A 15877-nucleotide genomic window follows, 5' to 3' on the forward strand; every position below is an offset into this window, starting at 1 on the left:
GTGGGTAAGGCAACCACAATGCTGGGATACTCTCACAGATGCCATCCCGCAGTTCCCCAGAAACCACAACTCTGTGAAACAGACAGGCTTTCTGAGAAACAAATGCTCATTGCTACAGGGCTGGAAAGTTTAACTTCAAATGTCACCTCACAAGCCCTAAGAAGGGAAGGTTTCATTATATGAAACAAGACCAAGGAGGAGGCTGAATATTAAGAGAGAAAGCCACTAATTACCCAGAACTCTCTCTAATCTGCAATGACAGGAAAGGAAGCATAAAAAGTATAAGACACTTTAACAGGATACCTAGCACTTACAGAGCACCTTGTGGTTGCAAGACAGCTGCTTAAAAAGATGCCCCCAACTTTCTGAGACAGCGAACTACACACCCTTGCCTCCCCATTTCACAGGCAGGGGTGGCTCACATAATCTTTAACACATGGCCTTTGGAAAGGAAAGTTAGTTACTTTGCAGCTCCAGGACTGGATGGCTCCAAGCCTCATCCTCACCCTCAATGCACGCTGTCCCTGAGGGGCTGACAAAGCACAGCTGTGAAGATTGCTGGAGTTCAGGAAGGAGCGCAAAGTTTGGAGAAACTCTTGCCCTTGCACCACTGATGATATCTATGATCAGAAGTGGCACCTCAGAGCCAGAGAAGCAAGCAAATACAAACATTACACCTTTATCCAGCCTCAGACACCACCAAATACAGTCCATGTCCAAAAGAGCAGATAGCAGCACAGGTGGCAGACTGGGTGCCCTTGTGTCACTGGCTTCCAACATCACCTCTGAACTGTCTCCTTTGCAGACCTTATGTGACTCCTGATGCACTGAAAGCCATAATTTTTGCATTCATTACCTCTGGTAGTATGCACAGCAGTAGATTAAGGCACAGAATGAGGTCAACTGATTATGAGCTAACTGCATTAGTTATATTTCCTAAACTAGAAACAAGTCACAGGATTCAGGAGCACAAGGTTACAAAAGCAAAGATCACATTCTAAAATTAAAGCATTAATGAAGGCTCATTAAGGGACCAAAAATATCCCCTTAGACTCTTGGAAGCAATAGACTAAAATAAAATTAAAAAAAAAAAAAAATCAAGTGCATTCTCCAGGTTTTGTAGCTTAAAGTTCTCAATCCCTTCCACTGGATGTTTATTCACAAGATCATGAAAAGATAATCTAATAGAGTGCTAACATAACATGCATTTAGAGATATTGATCTCTGTGGCAACAGTCTGAACTTTTATCTTCAATAATCAAAGCAAGCTGTCACAAAACAGAGAACGTGCAATTGAAGAGTGATGTCCCTTTTACCATCTGGTGAAGCAGCCTCTCTGAATGCGACCCTTCCATCTGAGGTCAGACTAACACGGTCAGCTACTTGTCTTAGGATACGGGCAGGTATCCAGAAATAAGTTACATACAGCTGTATGTAAAAGGAAGTTTTAAAGCTAATTTCTTACAGCAGAAACTCCAGCGAAAGGAACAGTCTGATCTCCATTCTGGTCATAAACAGTTTTAGAAATTTCATGCAACAGACTTCAGCACATAGGTGCCAAGGAGCAATACAGTAAAATCTAACTTCTCTAAGCTTTAATGGGATTCTTTCTATCCGCTACTTACTAAAAGGGCCAGGGCTATGGCAAAATTAAAGGAGGACCAATTTACAACAGCTGGTTAATGGTACCACAGCAGTGTTCAAATTTCAAACTCCAACGGCACGTGCAATAGCTAACTTAGGACTTAAGGTAAAACTACCCAACTAAGTAAAAGTGGTCAAATTAGCACACACTTTCATGCTTACCAATCTGTACATTCTCTGAACTGTTCCAGGGCTGAGCTCTAGCCTTCACACTTCTTGTTCCACGGTAGTCTTGCTTTCCAGAAAACGTTGCAATGCTTACTGCTAAACACAGCTGGAAGCAATAGGACCAGCTTCAATTAGGGCCATATAAGTGAAAATCATCATCAGCCCAGTGGCTAACATTTTATTGCACATACCAAGTGTCTCCCACGCACTTCAAACACACCACTTCACTCTAGCTTATCAGTGTTAAATACTTCATCCTGATCCTCTCAATTAAGGTCTGATTAACTATTTAGAAGCTTATCAACCTACCTAGGTTACCATGCAGAAGCAGAATGCAATCTGAGGCTTATCGCAGAGAAAGGAAGAAATGGAGAGCTTGCAAAATAAACAATTTGGGTTTTACTTGAACATGTTTGCAGCTTCCCTCTGTAACAAATCAAGAACATGAAATGAGTTGAAATCCACTCACTATATACCACTGCTGTATAAAACAGATACTTAAACAGGATTTTAGTTCAAGTGTACTATATACACTGTACCATTTGGTATAGTGTTTAGTGAACTGAAATATACCAGCTAGTTTTAATTAAAATCAGCCATGAGACTGGAAGACAAGCCTTATTTATTCTTCAGTGGCTTTACCTGTAGCTTGGATGACACTGGAGAAAAAACAAAAATTGGTGTTTCTCTAAGCTGCAAGCATAGCAAAAAGTGGAGTAGGGGAAGAATATCTATTTAGGATAGCCAGCCAGCCATCTGTGAACAGGAACAAGCCAGTCACTCTCCTTCTGTGTCTTTTGAGTACATCACGCAGCTTTAAAACAGGCTGGGGGGAGGAGGGTTCTGGGAGACCACCCTCTCCTGTATTTTTAATACAGCGCCAGCTCTCCTGGAACATTTTTACCCTGTTTGTGCTCTGGTACTGCATTACTGGAAAGTTGGTTGTTTTTTTTTTTTTATTGTTTGGAAGCAAAAATGCAGTGCACACATCAAGAAATTCCAGTACAAAATAGCTGCTTCAGCTGATATGATGACATGGGAGAGAGTACAGAAAATACTACAATATAATACACTAAACCAGACACAAACAGCATTACAAGGCTATACATGCCTGTAGATCAGAGACACCGGCAATTATCACACAGAAGGCAAATTATCACAGTCAAAAAAAGGCAGAATGTTATTCTTTTGCAAAACTGAAGCATCAGTTTCAGGATTCCAATCCATTGTTTTAATAATGTAACATTTCTACGAGTGAAGCGTGAAGGTTTTTTTTAATGCCATTTTAACTGATAGTACCATATACAGGACATGAAATGCTGTTGAGTCACTGCTGTTGTTTTAAGACCTTTTAGAAACTTACCCAAATAAAACTGAACTGTATTTAGAAAGAAGTGTTGTGTACAAGCTTTAAAGTGGTTACAGAACTTGGTAGGAGAATTACAGTAATTTCCCTACATTTCAATATTGTACAATCCTCTGTATGTAGAAACTGATTATCACCTACAAAAATAAGTAAGTGTCCTACAAGTCAGGGATGCTGAATTTGCTTACTCTACCTTTATAGAGTTGATGTAATGCCATGCAGAAGAAACAAGCTGGTTAGATGAATAGAACAGGAGAACTAGTGCTGTTGATTTAAACACACCTCTGCACAACTCCTACACACTTTAATAGGAGCTCGTGCATGAGCCCAACTACAAACCTCTGGACAAAAGAATGAAACCTCTTTCACAAAATAATAATAAAGAGAACCTGTATTTACATTTGCAACTAGGGATCAAGAACATTTAGTTTTGAACACAACTGTGACATCATTTCAAACCCTAACAATGAAATGTTTTATAGTTAAGTGTCTATAGTTTTAGAAAGAAAAAGACTTTAAAAACCACTTACAAATAATCTCCAACACAGATGAGTTCAATCTCATACTTAATAAATAGGAAGCATCCAAAACATGATCAGAACTGAGATGTTTTTAACTGTTAAGTGATTCCAGAGTCTGCTGCTTTCAAAGAGAGGCTGGGTTGTTACTACAAAAACTGAAGTCTAAGTTCTTCAGAAAAGAATGGAGCTCGTGGGACACAAGTGCTGAAACATGCCCGTTAGGGAGATTCACTGCATGCCAAACCACTGCTCTTGATCTGCCCACTGTGCTGCTTCACTATCACTGCCCTCCAAATCCCCTTCTTCTCCACTTCCTTCCATATCATCCACATCCTCTTCCTGGGTTGCATCTGTTGGACTCTCCTCCTTTTCCATTTTCTGCATTCCTTCTAAAGACTTCTGATCATTGGGATCCAAGCTGAGGGAGGGGAAAAAAGCAGGAGTTACCCTCAGCTGTAAGGAAGCAAACATGAGAAAAGTGTCTAATCAAAGCTAGTCTCTACTTCCTTCCCCCCCACACACTTCCTGCTTACTGCCACTAATATTTAAATACAGCAAAGATGCTGTCACTTAATCTCAGTCTGATGTTATAACTTTTCACCAAAAGGTGGAAAAGGATGATTAACACGATATTACCACATCTTTGCACAAATTACCTTGACCCTGGAGCATTCACTCTCTGAACCCCACAACCTCCCTCCCATGATTTGAAAACATAAATATTAGAAGCCAGGAAACAGGACAAAATAGAGACTAGCACCAAGGCATAAACAGCCAACTGACCTAGCACTGCATTGTACTGTAGGCATATTAAGTCAGCAGGGCACAGGATAAGCTTAACTTTTGCACAGAATATGCAGCGTACAGTAAATGACATTTTATTCTGAAAAATGCTACATTTGATCAAGTCTGAATTATTTTCTTCCTCCGTGTTCAAGGGTTTGGCTTTACTGTAAGAAGAAATTTGTTTTCTTGATGTTTAATGGAATCATTTTGTTTGAATTTGGCTAATCCCTTGTGTTTATATAGCACCTTCCAGCTCAAAAGGAATGGAGCACAAGGTGCTTGACAGGCTGTATAATAGTTTAAGGATTATAAACAAATCCATGCCTTAATCCTCCTTATTAGTGCAGCAATTGACTGGCTGGTAACATTAGCAAAACTTATGACTGCAATACTGATTGATGTCCTTAAGAACCACAGTTCCCAACTCAAAAGGTCTTAAGAGCAACATAACTCATCAATGAAGAGGCAGCATGTTAAAAAAAAAAAAAAAAAAGACAGAAGTGGCTTTGAAATGCTTCTCCTCTCTTTGCTGTGACAATTCAAATGGGTTAGTGAAATGATAAGCCACAGAAACTGCACACTTCTTAGAACTAAGAAATATAAAAAAAAAATAATAATAATAAAAAAAGGGAAGGACAAATTTTACCTGAGGGCAATACTGTACTGGTCCATAGCTTCCTGATATTCATTGACAGCTACAAGAAAGTCTCCCAGTATTCGATGCAGCACACAGTCACTCTGATTAGCCAGTGCATTCCTCAGTAAAGCAATTCCATCTTCATATTTCTGTTCTCTGCCTGTTTATGGACAGATACATTTCAAATCAATAGTTCAGACAGATATTCCGCATGTAAAAATTACATGACGGAGTAGACAAAAAGCTACCGCAATATTTCCCCCCGTAGAATAATCAGCATAATAATTCTATGGTTGGTAACTATTCTTTGGGAGTTTAGTTCTTTGTACATTTTTCTTTTTTTGCTCTAATGATCATAAATATACTGGTTTAAAGTAAGACTCAAATAATCAATTGCTATTTTTTCTAAAGTATTCCTACACCTCATCACTGTATTGTCTTATGGCATTCCTGTTCAGAAGGAAAATTTACAGAACTGGCAAATCTTTGGCTGTAACACTATTATTTCATACAAAAAAAGTGAGCTTTAAGAAGACTGGGCAGGGAAAAAGAACACATCTCAAAAGAAACTTACTAAGAAGTTCCGCTTTCTTTACCACAGCTTTAATATAATCAGGTCTCTGTGTCAGTGCTTTATCTAATAAGGTTTTTGCTTTCTCTTGTGTAACCGGGTCTTCAAGACAGACTGTTGCCAACAGCGTAAGCGTCTGCGCGTTTGCTCCCAGGGTTTTGTATACATTGTTAGCCATAACCATCGCTTCACGGATACTGTTGGATGCAAGATAACATTCAATGAGGCCTGAAGACCAAAAGAAAGGTGTCAGTTAATTCATGTTAGTATTGGCATACAAAGCAGACCCCCTCAGTCAATTACTTGATTTACAGTAGCACCCACAGGCCACTCAAAGATGCAAGTCACAGAGAGAGATTCAGTGACCTGTGGTCCCAGAGATCACCAATAGCAGAGCCAGAAGCTAGAAGAACATCTCTCAAGTTCAGCCTCTGCCAGCAGAGGTATTATTTATTTAGGGGAACTTTCCCTCCTTCTGATTCTTTCTTTTTTGCATTTAAGGAACAATATCCAAATCCTTCCATTTGCAGGCAGTTATGCAACTAAAGGACAGCATTCCTGAACTTAGTCTTTACTGTAATAGAAGTGGAGAACCACAACACAAATTATTCTGCTCATGGGACACGAAGGAAGAATATATCCATTGAGTAGTGGGCTGGAGAAGCCAGGAAAATCAGATACAAGAGAGTCCTCCATTCTGAGCAAAAGAAAAGGAACTGGAAAAATTGCCTTTACTGAGCAAGAACTAGGAGGGAGAGACTACATCTCTCAATAAATCACTGGGAGTACTCCAAACAACCACAGAACAATACAGAAAGAAAACCACCACTGCCTTCACCCCCCAGGCTGTCACACTTGCATGCCTCATGCTCTTTTTTTTCTAAGCTTGTGTGGCATTTTTTTGCCTTAATTTCAGTATGCATGGGTCTGCCCTCAATTCCCTGCAACTCCTCCCACACTAGAACTGCCTAGCATCAGCAGAGCTGACAGTAAGCAAGGGGAGTGGGACAAATGTCTGTGTGAAAAACAATCTAGGATCTGGTACATGAATCAGGATGTTTTTAACCCTGCTTCATCCAATGATTTTGTCAGTAACTACCGGCATCGAAGGCCCTGTGTATATTTTTATATCACAATTGTATCCCAACAGATAAAACACATTTTTGCTGAAGTTAATCCTCTCAGTGGTATTAATTTACAGTCTGACTCTTCAGTTCCTGTGTATAATTTAGTTTCTTCTGAAGAGCAAACTGAGCTCTTTATAGATTTATTATAAATATATCCATTGAGTTAAGTGAGTAGTTTAGAATTACCCTGCATATTTCCCAAGATTTGCATCCATCAGCTTCCAGTATGGAAGTAGAAATATTTCTCACTACTGGCATTCTTTGCAAACCATTATTTATTTGAAACTGAAGAAATCTTTAAAGATCTAAACAGAGTTTCCCTTTTGAGATTCTTTAACAAAAATTGCAGAAAAGCCATAATCAAGTTCAGTTTTACTGCTCTGCTCAATTTTTGGAGCTTCAGCTGTTGACAGTGAACCAAACACTTCTATCCCAAGGCTTTAGACATTTCAATATGTAAGCCAAGTGAGTTCCTAGAATTACCTGAAGTGTGGTTGGGGGTGAAAATGGCAGGCCTACCTACTAGCTATACTGAACAGACTATGTAGGTCACTGAGACTAATCGATTATAACAACTGTCTGCAATCTCCACCATAACACCCTATTAATAAATGAATCCGCATATGAAAACTACACTTCAGTTCAGCAACCATACCACACAAATATTAGAAAACAGTATGCCAAGACCAAAAGGCAAGCAGCTTCTATTTGATGCTTCAAAGCTCTCTACATCATTAGATGGTTTTCAAGAAAGCTTAAAATAAAATTTGTATTAAACTCTGAAGACCTCTGCAAGAGTGTTTGCTCTGCTAAGTTTTCTTTTTCTTCCTTACAGTTTGGTAGAAGATGATTTGCCTAGGCAATGATATGCCAAGACTAAAGCTTCCAATGGAACTAATCCTAGAGCTGGCGAAGAATCTGTTTGTGCACAGATTGAGGATTACACCAAATTTAACAAGCATGCATCTCACTACATCAAATTCAAAACAACTTTCCACTTGACAAGCATGCATTCTCTAATACTTTCCCCTGCATTTGCTGTGATCTTTATTTGGCAACTCTTGCAATGTCATTCACCTACTAGAAAGCAAAGGCTTGCATCAAAAACTCTGTGCTATTACCATGCCTACACGGAACCCACAACAGGGTAGCTTCTAGCTTTGCTGCAACTGTGACAGCACTATATTTTACCAAAGCCCTATCAGTACTGGGTATAAAGCATTTACTTTACTCACCTTCATAACAGTCTAGCCTGCAAGGCGCAAGACGTATTGCCTCACGGAAATGTATAATTGCCTCCTGGACTCGCCCCATGTTCCTAAGAGCAGCTCCTTTCAGTAGTAATGCTTGGACACTATTACTGTTGAGCTGAATAGCTTTGGCTCCCAAATACAAGGCACGAGAATATCTCTTACTGTAGAAACTATGGCACCTAGAGAAAAAGAGAAAGACAGGCAGCACAACACTTATGATTACTATACTCATTCATGGGAAGCTGAAAAGGAAAGTTATTGGTAAAGCTGTTCCTAGCAGGCAAACTTACTCAAAAAGCCATATCTGATATTTACTGGCCTTCACAAAGCCGCTGATTTAAGTACTAATTGTTACACAAAACTATAACGCATTAACTGTTAACAGACTTGATAATTCCAAGGTGCTTAAAGGTAACTAGATAAAAACAGACAAGCTATTTCTAACAGAGTAACAAAGGGATTCTGGAGGGCCCAGGTCCGGCACTTAAAATGGCCCAAAATGCCCCTTGCAGTTTTTAAAGCCTACTCCCCTTTCCCTTGTACAACTCACCTGAGAATGCTCAGAAGGATCTACTCTGGCCACTTATACCCTGCAGCAGTGTTATTTCTCCAAAAATGTGCATAAAGTCTGGGTAAATCCCTGAACATTAGTTGCTGAAAAAGACACAGCTAATGACTGCTTGTTACTGCAGGAGGAGCAGGAGGAAGAGGGCCCTCTCTTTTTAGCTCAACAGCCTACTGGATTCAGTGCTTACGGCGGGGGGGGGGGGGGCAAGCGGCATGGAACAGCCAGATTTTACACTTCCTTTACCCAGAGGAAGTTTGCACTTCACATTTCCTTGGAGAAGACTCAGACCACCAGGCCACAGCCTGAGTTTGCCAAGGCATTTGCCTCCCTCCTATGGAAATTGAGCAGCTGACAAAGGAAGATATGTATAGCTAGAGGGAGAGCAACCCAGTAGGAGTATGGCTCAGACAAGAGCACTTCCCTAGAAGGGAAGAGGCCTGGATTTTGGCCCCTACTCCTGATGAACAAAGGAGGAGCTATTTCACTGCTGTCCCTCTTATTACCCAATAGGTATGAAGTACAAAAAACACAGGAACACTATATTAGGGAAGTAGGGCTACTACAGAGCATAAGTGGCCAGAGAAGAGCTCTTCCGAGCATGATCAGAAGGACAAGAATTAGAAGGGATCTAAAATCTGCATTAAATGGTTCAAAATACAAAACTGTGGAGCTACATTTGGCCCAGAATGTCTGTAACTGGCAAAGCAGACTCTCACACTAAGGATGCCTTATCTCCCTTTCCCAAACATGTTGATGCTCTTGAGAGGCTCACTAAATGACTGGGGAAGCAGAGGAAAAACAAGAAGCAGAAGACAGTTACCCAGACACAACCCACGGCTCTGCATGCTGATCAGAAATATTGAAGAGTCGGCAGCCCAAGTTCTCCACATCTTCTAGGCGACCTTCACGTGCCAATAAATAGCCATAGACATCCATCCCTAAAAGGAAAGGCTTTAGGAGCAGTTGTACCGTCTGAGCTGCCAGTCATCACATTTCAAATTTACATTTTATGAAGATTTAAGAATTCAATGGAGTTCAGCCAAAGGTACCAGCAATTTCATACTACTGCATCTCAACTCTTCCTTAATCATACACGTTTTGGGACCATGTCACAAAGGGATAGATGCTCGTATACAATTAATGGGAGAGGAGGAAACAAAAACTGGTAGAAAGTTAAAGCATGAAGGTTTCTACAAGGTTTCTACCCCCAAGGACCATTTCCAAGGGGCAGTCTATGGTGGGCCACATCACAGGTTCAACATGGCCCACAGGCCACACACTGGGAATCCCTGGCTTATACAGAAGGCAAAAAAACCACAAGCATCTTAAAGTAATTAATTCTTACTTTGTTTCTTTGTGGCTAGCAATTCTACCTTCTTGGGTACTACCATTTAATGAAGGATCATGATGGATAAGGCAAAACTCCTATTTTAAATTATGTGACTGCCATCAACTACTTGAGGTATTTTCAAAAGCTATAAGCAGACAAAAATCTTGTTGTAGGCGATATCTTTTATTAGATATTCAGAAACTATACACATACCATACAGATGAACAGGTACATAAGCATTCTCATCCGTGCTAATATTTACAAGGTTAATACATTACAAGGTTAACATTCCTTAAAGATTTACAGCTACTCACCTTTTATCAGATAAGGGTCCAGCATTTGTGCCTGTTCAAATTTTAGAATTGAATTTTTATTGTCTCCAGCTCTGAAGTACAGGTCTGCCAAGCTCCCCAACAGATCCACGTTATCCCTCAGCAAAGACTTTTTCTCTAATGAGCTAGCAGAAAATAAATGGCCGTTTAAAACTGTACCTTGTTATTTACCATTCATTGCTATGTACTTCCTGGAGCCTACAGTTTGTTTCTAATAAGTAATCATGTTTTTACAAGCACAGATATGAGAATCAGTAAAAGACCTACAATTACCAAAAAACCAGTACCACTTAACTACAGCCCTGCTATCTGCCTTTGCTGACTGAATACTGCCCACAAACTGTGAAAATACATTCGAGGTTTTCTTGAACATGCATACACCTTACCCTGCTTGCTGAAGGCTGCCAAAATGGAATAGTGAGAAAGTTCTTCAGGCAGGAGACCTCTACCAAAAATATCCTGCTGCCAGAAGCAAACAGTGTTTGCTAAGATAGTATGTGCTGCCATGTTAAATCTTAGTGTCTCAAAGCATATCTTAGCCCCACTCAAAGCTTTACAGATCATCACTAGTAACCTGAACTACATCCAGAAGCAAGAAGTTACAGTTCATAGCATGAAAACACTAGGGAGGTGGGCTCACAGTAACCCGCTTTTAAAAAGGTTTGTCACAAACTTTGGCAGCAAGTCTAGAATATCATTCAATTTTTCTGCTACACCGACTTCCAAATCAAGATTCTTCCAGTATGGGAGACGCTCTCCTCCCTCCCTCACCTCAGATGTTTCATTTGGCATCTGTCAAAATCCAAGGATTGTTTAGAGATTGGGACTGTATAGCCCTACACAACACAAAATTCACACCATACCATGTTAAACAATGTGTTTTAATCTATTAACATCCTATGCAGAGTAATGATTCAAGAACACTTTAATTCACCTTGATTCTTACCAGATGGTGTTGATCGCTCTGGTGTTATCTCCAGTGTGCACAAAAGCATATGCTTTGATCCACACTGAAAGCCAATCCAAGTTGGGGATACTCTGAATTACATTCATTGTCATAGAGGCCACTTCTGCACCTTTTACTGAGAGGGAGAGCAAACCTATTCAGAAAAACACATCAGTCACGTTTCAAGTAACCAATGCAGTTGGCAATACAAGTTAGCTGATTGTTTTAAAGATTGACAATTCAATTGCTTTGTAAACTTCTACAGATTATTATAAATAACTGCCTGCATGTCCTAGATTGTATTTGCTCATTTACTATGTCTCAAACATTGTATGTCAGATTAAATATTTAAGTACTTGGTGGAAAAAAAGAACTCTACCTAGTATAGCATCAAGCGCTAGAGGACACTGCCTCAACACTTCTTTATAGCTTGTAACAGATGACCGTTCCTGACCTGCCTTCTTGTACAAATTTGCCAACATCATGTTAATCTGTAGAGAGAGAGAGATGGTAAAAAAGACAAAAAAAAAAAAAAAAAGAAGTGATGGCTGTGATAACAATCCAGTCTACAATTATGTAGGGCAGAGATTCATCACTGAGAGAAGGTCCTAGGTTCATTATACCCCATCTTTCCAGCTCTAAGTAGAAAACGGAAGTTTTGAACCCAGCTTTGCAATTCATTGTATCGTATAAAATAAGTGTTTCTTCTGATTCAGAAGGCAAAAACTGAGGTAATTCTTTTATATTTGCATAAGGCCTCTGGAAACCTCAGTTTTGCATATATTAAATCCTGATATATGCAACTATCTACATACGTGGAAGCAATACCTGACAAACAGCTGCATCTTACGCTGGTTTCCTTTTACCAGCTGTCTCTACATACCGAGGAAAGGCTGCCAGAACTATAACTTTTGGGAGGTGGAGGTTTTTTATTTAGGTCCTGAATAACTTAACTGCTCAAGAAATAGCTTAAGTCCAGGTCATTGCAGCTAGCTTTTGTGGCGCAGTTATTCTGGTTTGCTGACATACAAGGGGAAGAAATTGTTTGGCTTCTCCTCAATGTTTTCATTTTTGTGCAGTAAGCCTGGATTATGGTAAGACAGACACCTTGTAGTTAGTTACCCTGACCAAATTGTAATGCTGCTAACAGTCAAACCTCAGTTAAAGAGCACAAGGTGTTAATGGCTCAAGAGATTACAGAGCTAGCAAGCAAAAGACTCAACATTTTTGGCTCTGCATGCTGCTATGTGATATAAATATTTAGCACTACATAAACTACCATTAAACCAGGGGAGAAGAATCTTGATGGTACATAGTTGCTGGGTTTTTCCCTTCTATTCATCAGGCCAGGAATTTTCTTCAGCCTCAAGAAGCACACGCTGCTGAGGTCACAACACAGACAGCAGCACTTCATTTCCTACACAAGCTGTCCTCCTAGCAGCATTCAGGAATCTGGTGGGAGGATCAGCATAGTCAGAGCTAGGGTGTTTACCAGCACAGCAATTAGTCTTTGTCTGGAGGAAAGTAAAAGCCAGGTATGAAAGGTTTTGGATTGTTAACAGACTACTCCCAGGGAAAAGCAGAATGTTTGTAAGTCTGGTAGAATCCTCAGTCCTAAATGAGTTAGACACATGTCACTAGAAGTTAAAGTGTCTATTCTTCCTCACACAGGGGAGATTTTGTAATTCCCACAAGTAAGTTACTCACTAATTTTCACAGGAATTAATTGGTGAAGATACACAAGTGTTTAGTTCCAAACAGAAGTGCCAAGAGTTGATGTCTTTATATACACAAAACTAGATTTGCAATTCTGGCCAAATGTTAACATTCAGCTCCAAGTATACCCAAACTACCCTTTCAGCAGGGAGAGGTAATTAGCTGCCTTAGTCTCATGGTATGCAGAAAACACGACAGGGCGGCACTTACAGAATAACTCACTCATAGGCATAAGCTTTTGTCAGCTACAGTCCACATCTACTGCATTAGATGCATGTGATGAAGTAGGCTGTAGTTTACAGAAGTTCATGCCTTTCTGGTGTTCGTGCCCCCTTTAAGGTGCAACCCTACCCTGCCTTCTGTCCTCTCAGACCAGAAACACATCCTGGGATTTACCTTTGGGGTTCTTTGTCTTGAAGGAATTCCATCCAGGATAGCAATGGCATCTTTATCTTGCTTCAACATTGTGTAACACTCAGCCATTTTGTATTTCACTTCAATTTCAGATGGCAGACACTAAAATAAAACAGATTGCTAAAATATAACCTCTCAAATGCTGTTTTAACTATATGAAAAGAAATGTCTGAATCATGAGTTTTCTATCAGACTTTTTTTGTTAAAGATAAATAAAGTGTAAGGAAGTCGGTAAGCTGTACTTGCATAACTCACGCTATTTTGTAGCTTCCAAATAAAAAATGTAAATTTAACAAGCAAAATCTTGGCCACAGGTAACCATCTTGTTTTTCATGAGTTCAGAGCCATTAGAAGTTAAACAGTCTAAAAATTTAGGCTACTTTAGTATAGCAATGTTATAATCTAAAGTCACAACATGAACACACCAACATCCCATGTTACAGCCAGTATGTCAGTCAATTCCCAAGTACCTGACTTTGTGGAGTTGATGCAGCATTCCCGGTAGAGGGTCTAACTTTTGAAGTTTTACTTAATGCTTTCTTCTGCTGCAAGGCCATTGTATACTTACTTACAGCATTCCTATACTCCTTGTCATGAAAGAGGGAGTCTGCATGATATACAAGCAGCTGGTACTTTTGAGAAGGGGAGAATAACTCTCTGGAAGAAAAAACAAGTGATGGTTAATTGAACTGTCTGATGACATGATACGGGCAAATTTGCCAGAACCCAAGTTTTCAGTGTTAGTAAGAAGGCCCTTAGCCATGACCCAGAAGTGGAAGACCTATGAGTGCAACATTTGCACCCTTCATTCATAAGCACTTTAACCCGAGGCAAGAACAGCCTTAGTAACCCTAAGCACATCTTTAATGAGTCCCGAGTGGTAACTACTGGATGTGTCTACATTTTCATTAATGCACCGTAATTATGGTGCATTCAGTTTAGTACCTGCAATAACAGGTATTAACTTAATGCACTGTAATCAGTGCCACTGCGCATTAGCGCAGATTAACATCACAAAAAAAATGTTCACGTGCATTAGACTGTCTACTGCATATTAGCATAGTTTTGCCAGCCACACTAACGCGTAGTAAAATTAGTCTAATGCGCATTAAGCATCTCGTGTAGACGCACCCTCTGTTAATCATCCTCTTGAAGAGCAAGGGGACTTGGATTTTATAATCAGTACAAATCCAGAGCAATCCTCAAACTTGTGCCTCTACAGCACTGGTTCCCAAACTGTGGTACACATACCACCAGCAGTACACATTCAGATTCATTATAATTACTTTATACGACAAAAATTTGCTGGTGCCACATAAGTCTGAACTGAAACTCTGTTGGTGGCATTTAAGCTTGTATCATTTTAAACTGGTGGTACCAACACTGCTGCGGCTATCCAGTCACACAGTACTGAACCCGTAACTATCTCGGCTAAAACATCTTTAAAAAACTCTGTTCTTGATCTGAAGACATCAAGAAATAAAATGCGCAATCTCCTTTGCCAGCTTAGTCATGCCTGCTAAAAATCTGCCCATCTTCAACTCGTTTCTTGTTATGTCTTTCTCTGATATGTTAAAGGGTGTTTTGTTGGACTCAACTTTTTCTCCCACTAAAGAGCTTCACTTACTAACCCAGACCCCTTTCAACCTCTGTTCTGAGAAAGGCAACAGAAGTGTCTCAGGTTGGGCGGTTTCCCCCAGCCCTTCAATCGTTTTGGGGGCTCTCTGCTAGACCCTCGCTTCAAGTGCAACCCCACAGCGCACGGGAGAATCCAGCCCCAAGGAAGGAGCAGGGACAGGGGGGCGCGGCCAACTGTCAACTGCTAACGGTCAACTGGCGGCCCGCCCCGCGACTCACGGGTTGTTGCCGCTCATGGTGAGCAGCAGCCCGCTGAGGATGCGCACGTTGGAGTGCAGCCCGGCGGCCGCCATCTCCCGCACGTGCTCCACCACGCTCATGTCGGCGCTGAGGCGGCTTCGGGCAGCTGAGGCGTCGCGAGCCTCCAAAATGGCGCCGCTGAGGGGGCCTCGCCCTCAAGAGGATATAGGAGTCCGGGGATGGCGCCTGTGTCCGCGCCTCAGATTCACGCCGGCGGCCCTAATGCTGCCCGCCGCTGAACCCCCCCCCCGCGCGGCAGGGCAGAAATGGTGGGTTTTGTAAGCAGGCACTAGGGGGGACGCCTCAAGGGTAAAGCCAAATGCGCCTGCGCGGAGGGGAGGCGCGTGCGCAGTGGGACTCAGCTCTTGCCGAGGCGCGCTGTCTCGCGTGTAACGCTGGTTCCCTGATTGCAGCGCCCGTCAGCGGTTTTGCCTGCTCTGCTTATAACGCCCTTGTGAATTCAGGCCGGCTTGTCAGTCGGTAACAGAGGACAGGAACGAGCAATGGCTGTGGCTCGGGGGCGGGGAGTGGAACAGGACTCGAGATGGGTATTTCCCAACCAGGGTGCCAGCAGCAATGAACAGATGCAGAATTTTGTCACGGCAATGAGCTACGATAGG

At 41.2% G+C, this 15877-nt stretch overlaps 1 protein-coding gene across 1 annotated transcript; it reads right to left on the bottom strand.

Moving 5' to 3' along the window:
• Window positions 1–3551: 3551 nt before the first annotated feature.
• ANAPC7 (anaphase promoting complex subunit 7) lies at window positions 3552–15419 on the bottom strand. Its single transcript, XM_090062851.1, has 11 exons — window positions 15237–15419; window positions 13850–14036; window positions 13362–13481; window positions 11629–11740; window positions 11250–11403; window positions 10286–10428; window positions 9462–9579; window positions 8056–8252; window positions 5697–5921; window positions 5132–5282; window positions 3552–4117 (listed from the first exon to the last, which is right to left on the bottom strand). Exons 1-11 carry the CDS (start codon window positions 15335–15337, stop codon window positions 3928–3930), a joined length of 1698 nt encoding a protein of 565 aa, XP_089918977.1. The 5' UTR covers window positions 15338–15419; the 3' UTR covers window positions 3552–3927.
• Between the last annotated feature and the right edge of the window lie 458 nt (window positions 15420–15877).

The sequence above is a fragment of the Crocodylus siamensis genome, chromosome 9 (assembly GCF_052110815.1).
Source record: "Crocodylus siamensis isolate JL-2025a chromosome 9, ASM5211081v1, whole genome shotgun sequence".
NCBI lineage: Eukaryota > Metazoa > Chordata > Crocodylia > Crocodylidae > Crocodylus > Crocodylus siamensis.

Bases quoted from the DNA above. Each gene is read 5' to 3' on its own strand.
- ANAPC7 (XM_090062851.1), bottom strand. From the start codon at position 15,337: ATGAGCGTGGTGGAGCACGTGCGGGAGATGGCGGCCGCCGGGCTGCAC. The intron at 13,482-13,849 runs GTACTTGGGAAT...GTTTTATTTTAG, and splicing joins CATCAACTCCACAAAGTCAG to TGTCTGCCATCTGAAATTGA. The intron at 11,741-13,361 runs GTAAATCCCAGG...CTCTCTCTACAG, and splicing joins CAAGACAAAGAACCCCAAAG to ATTAACATGATGTTGGCAAA.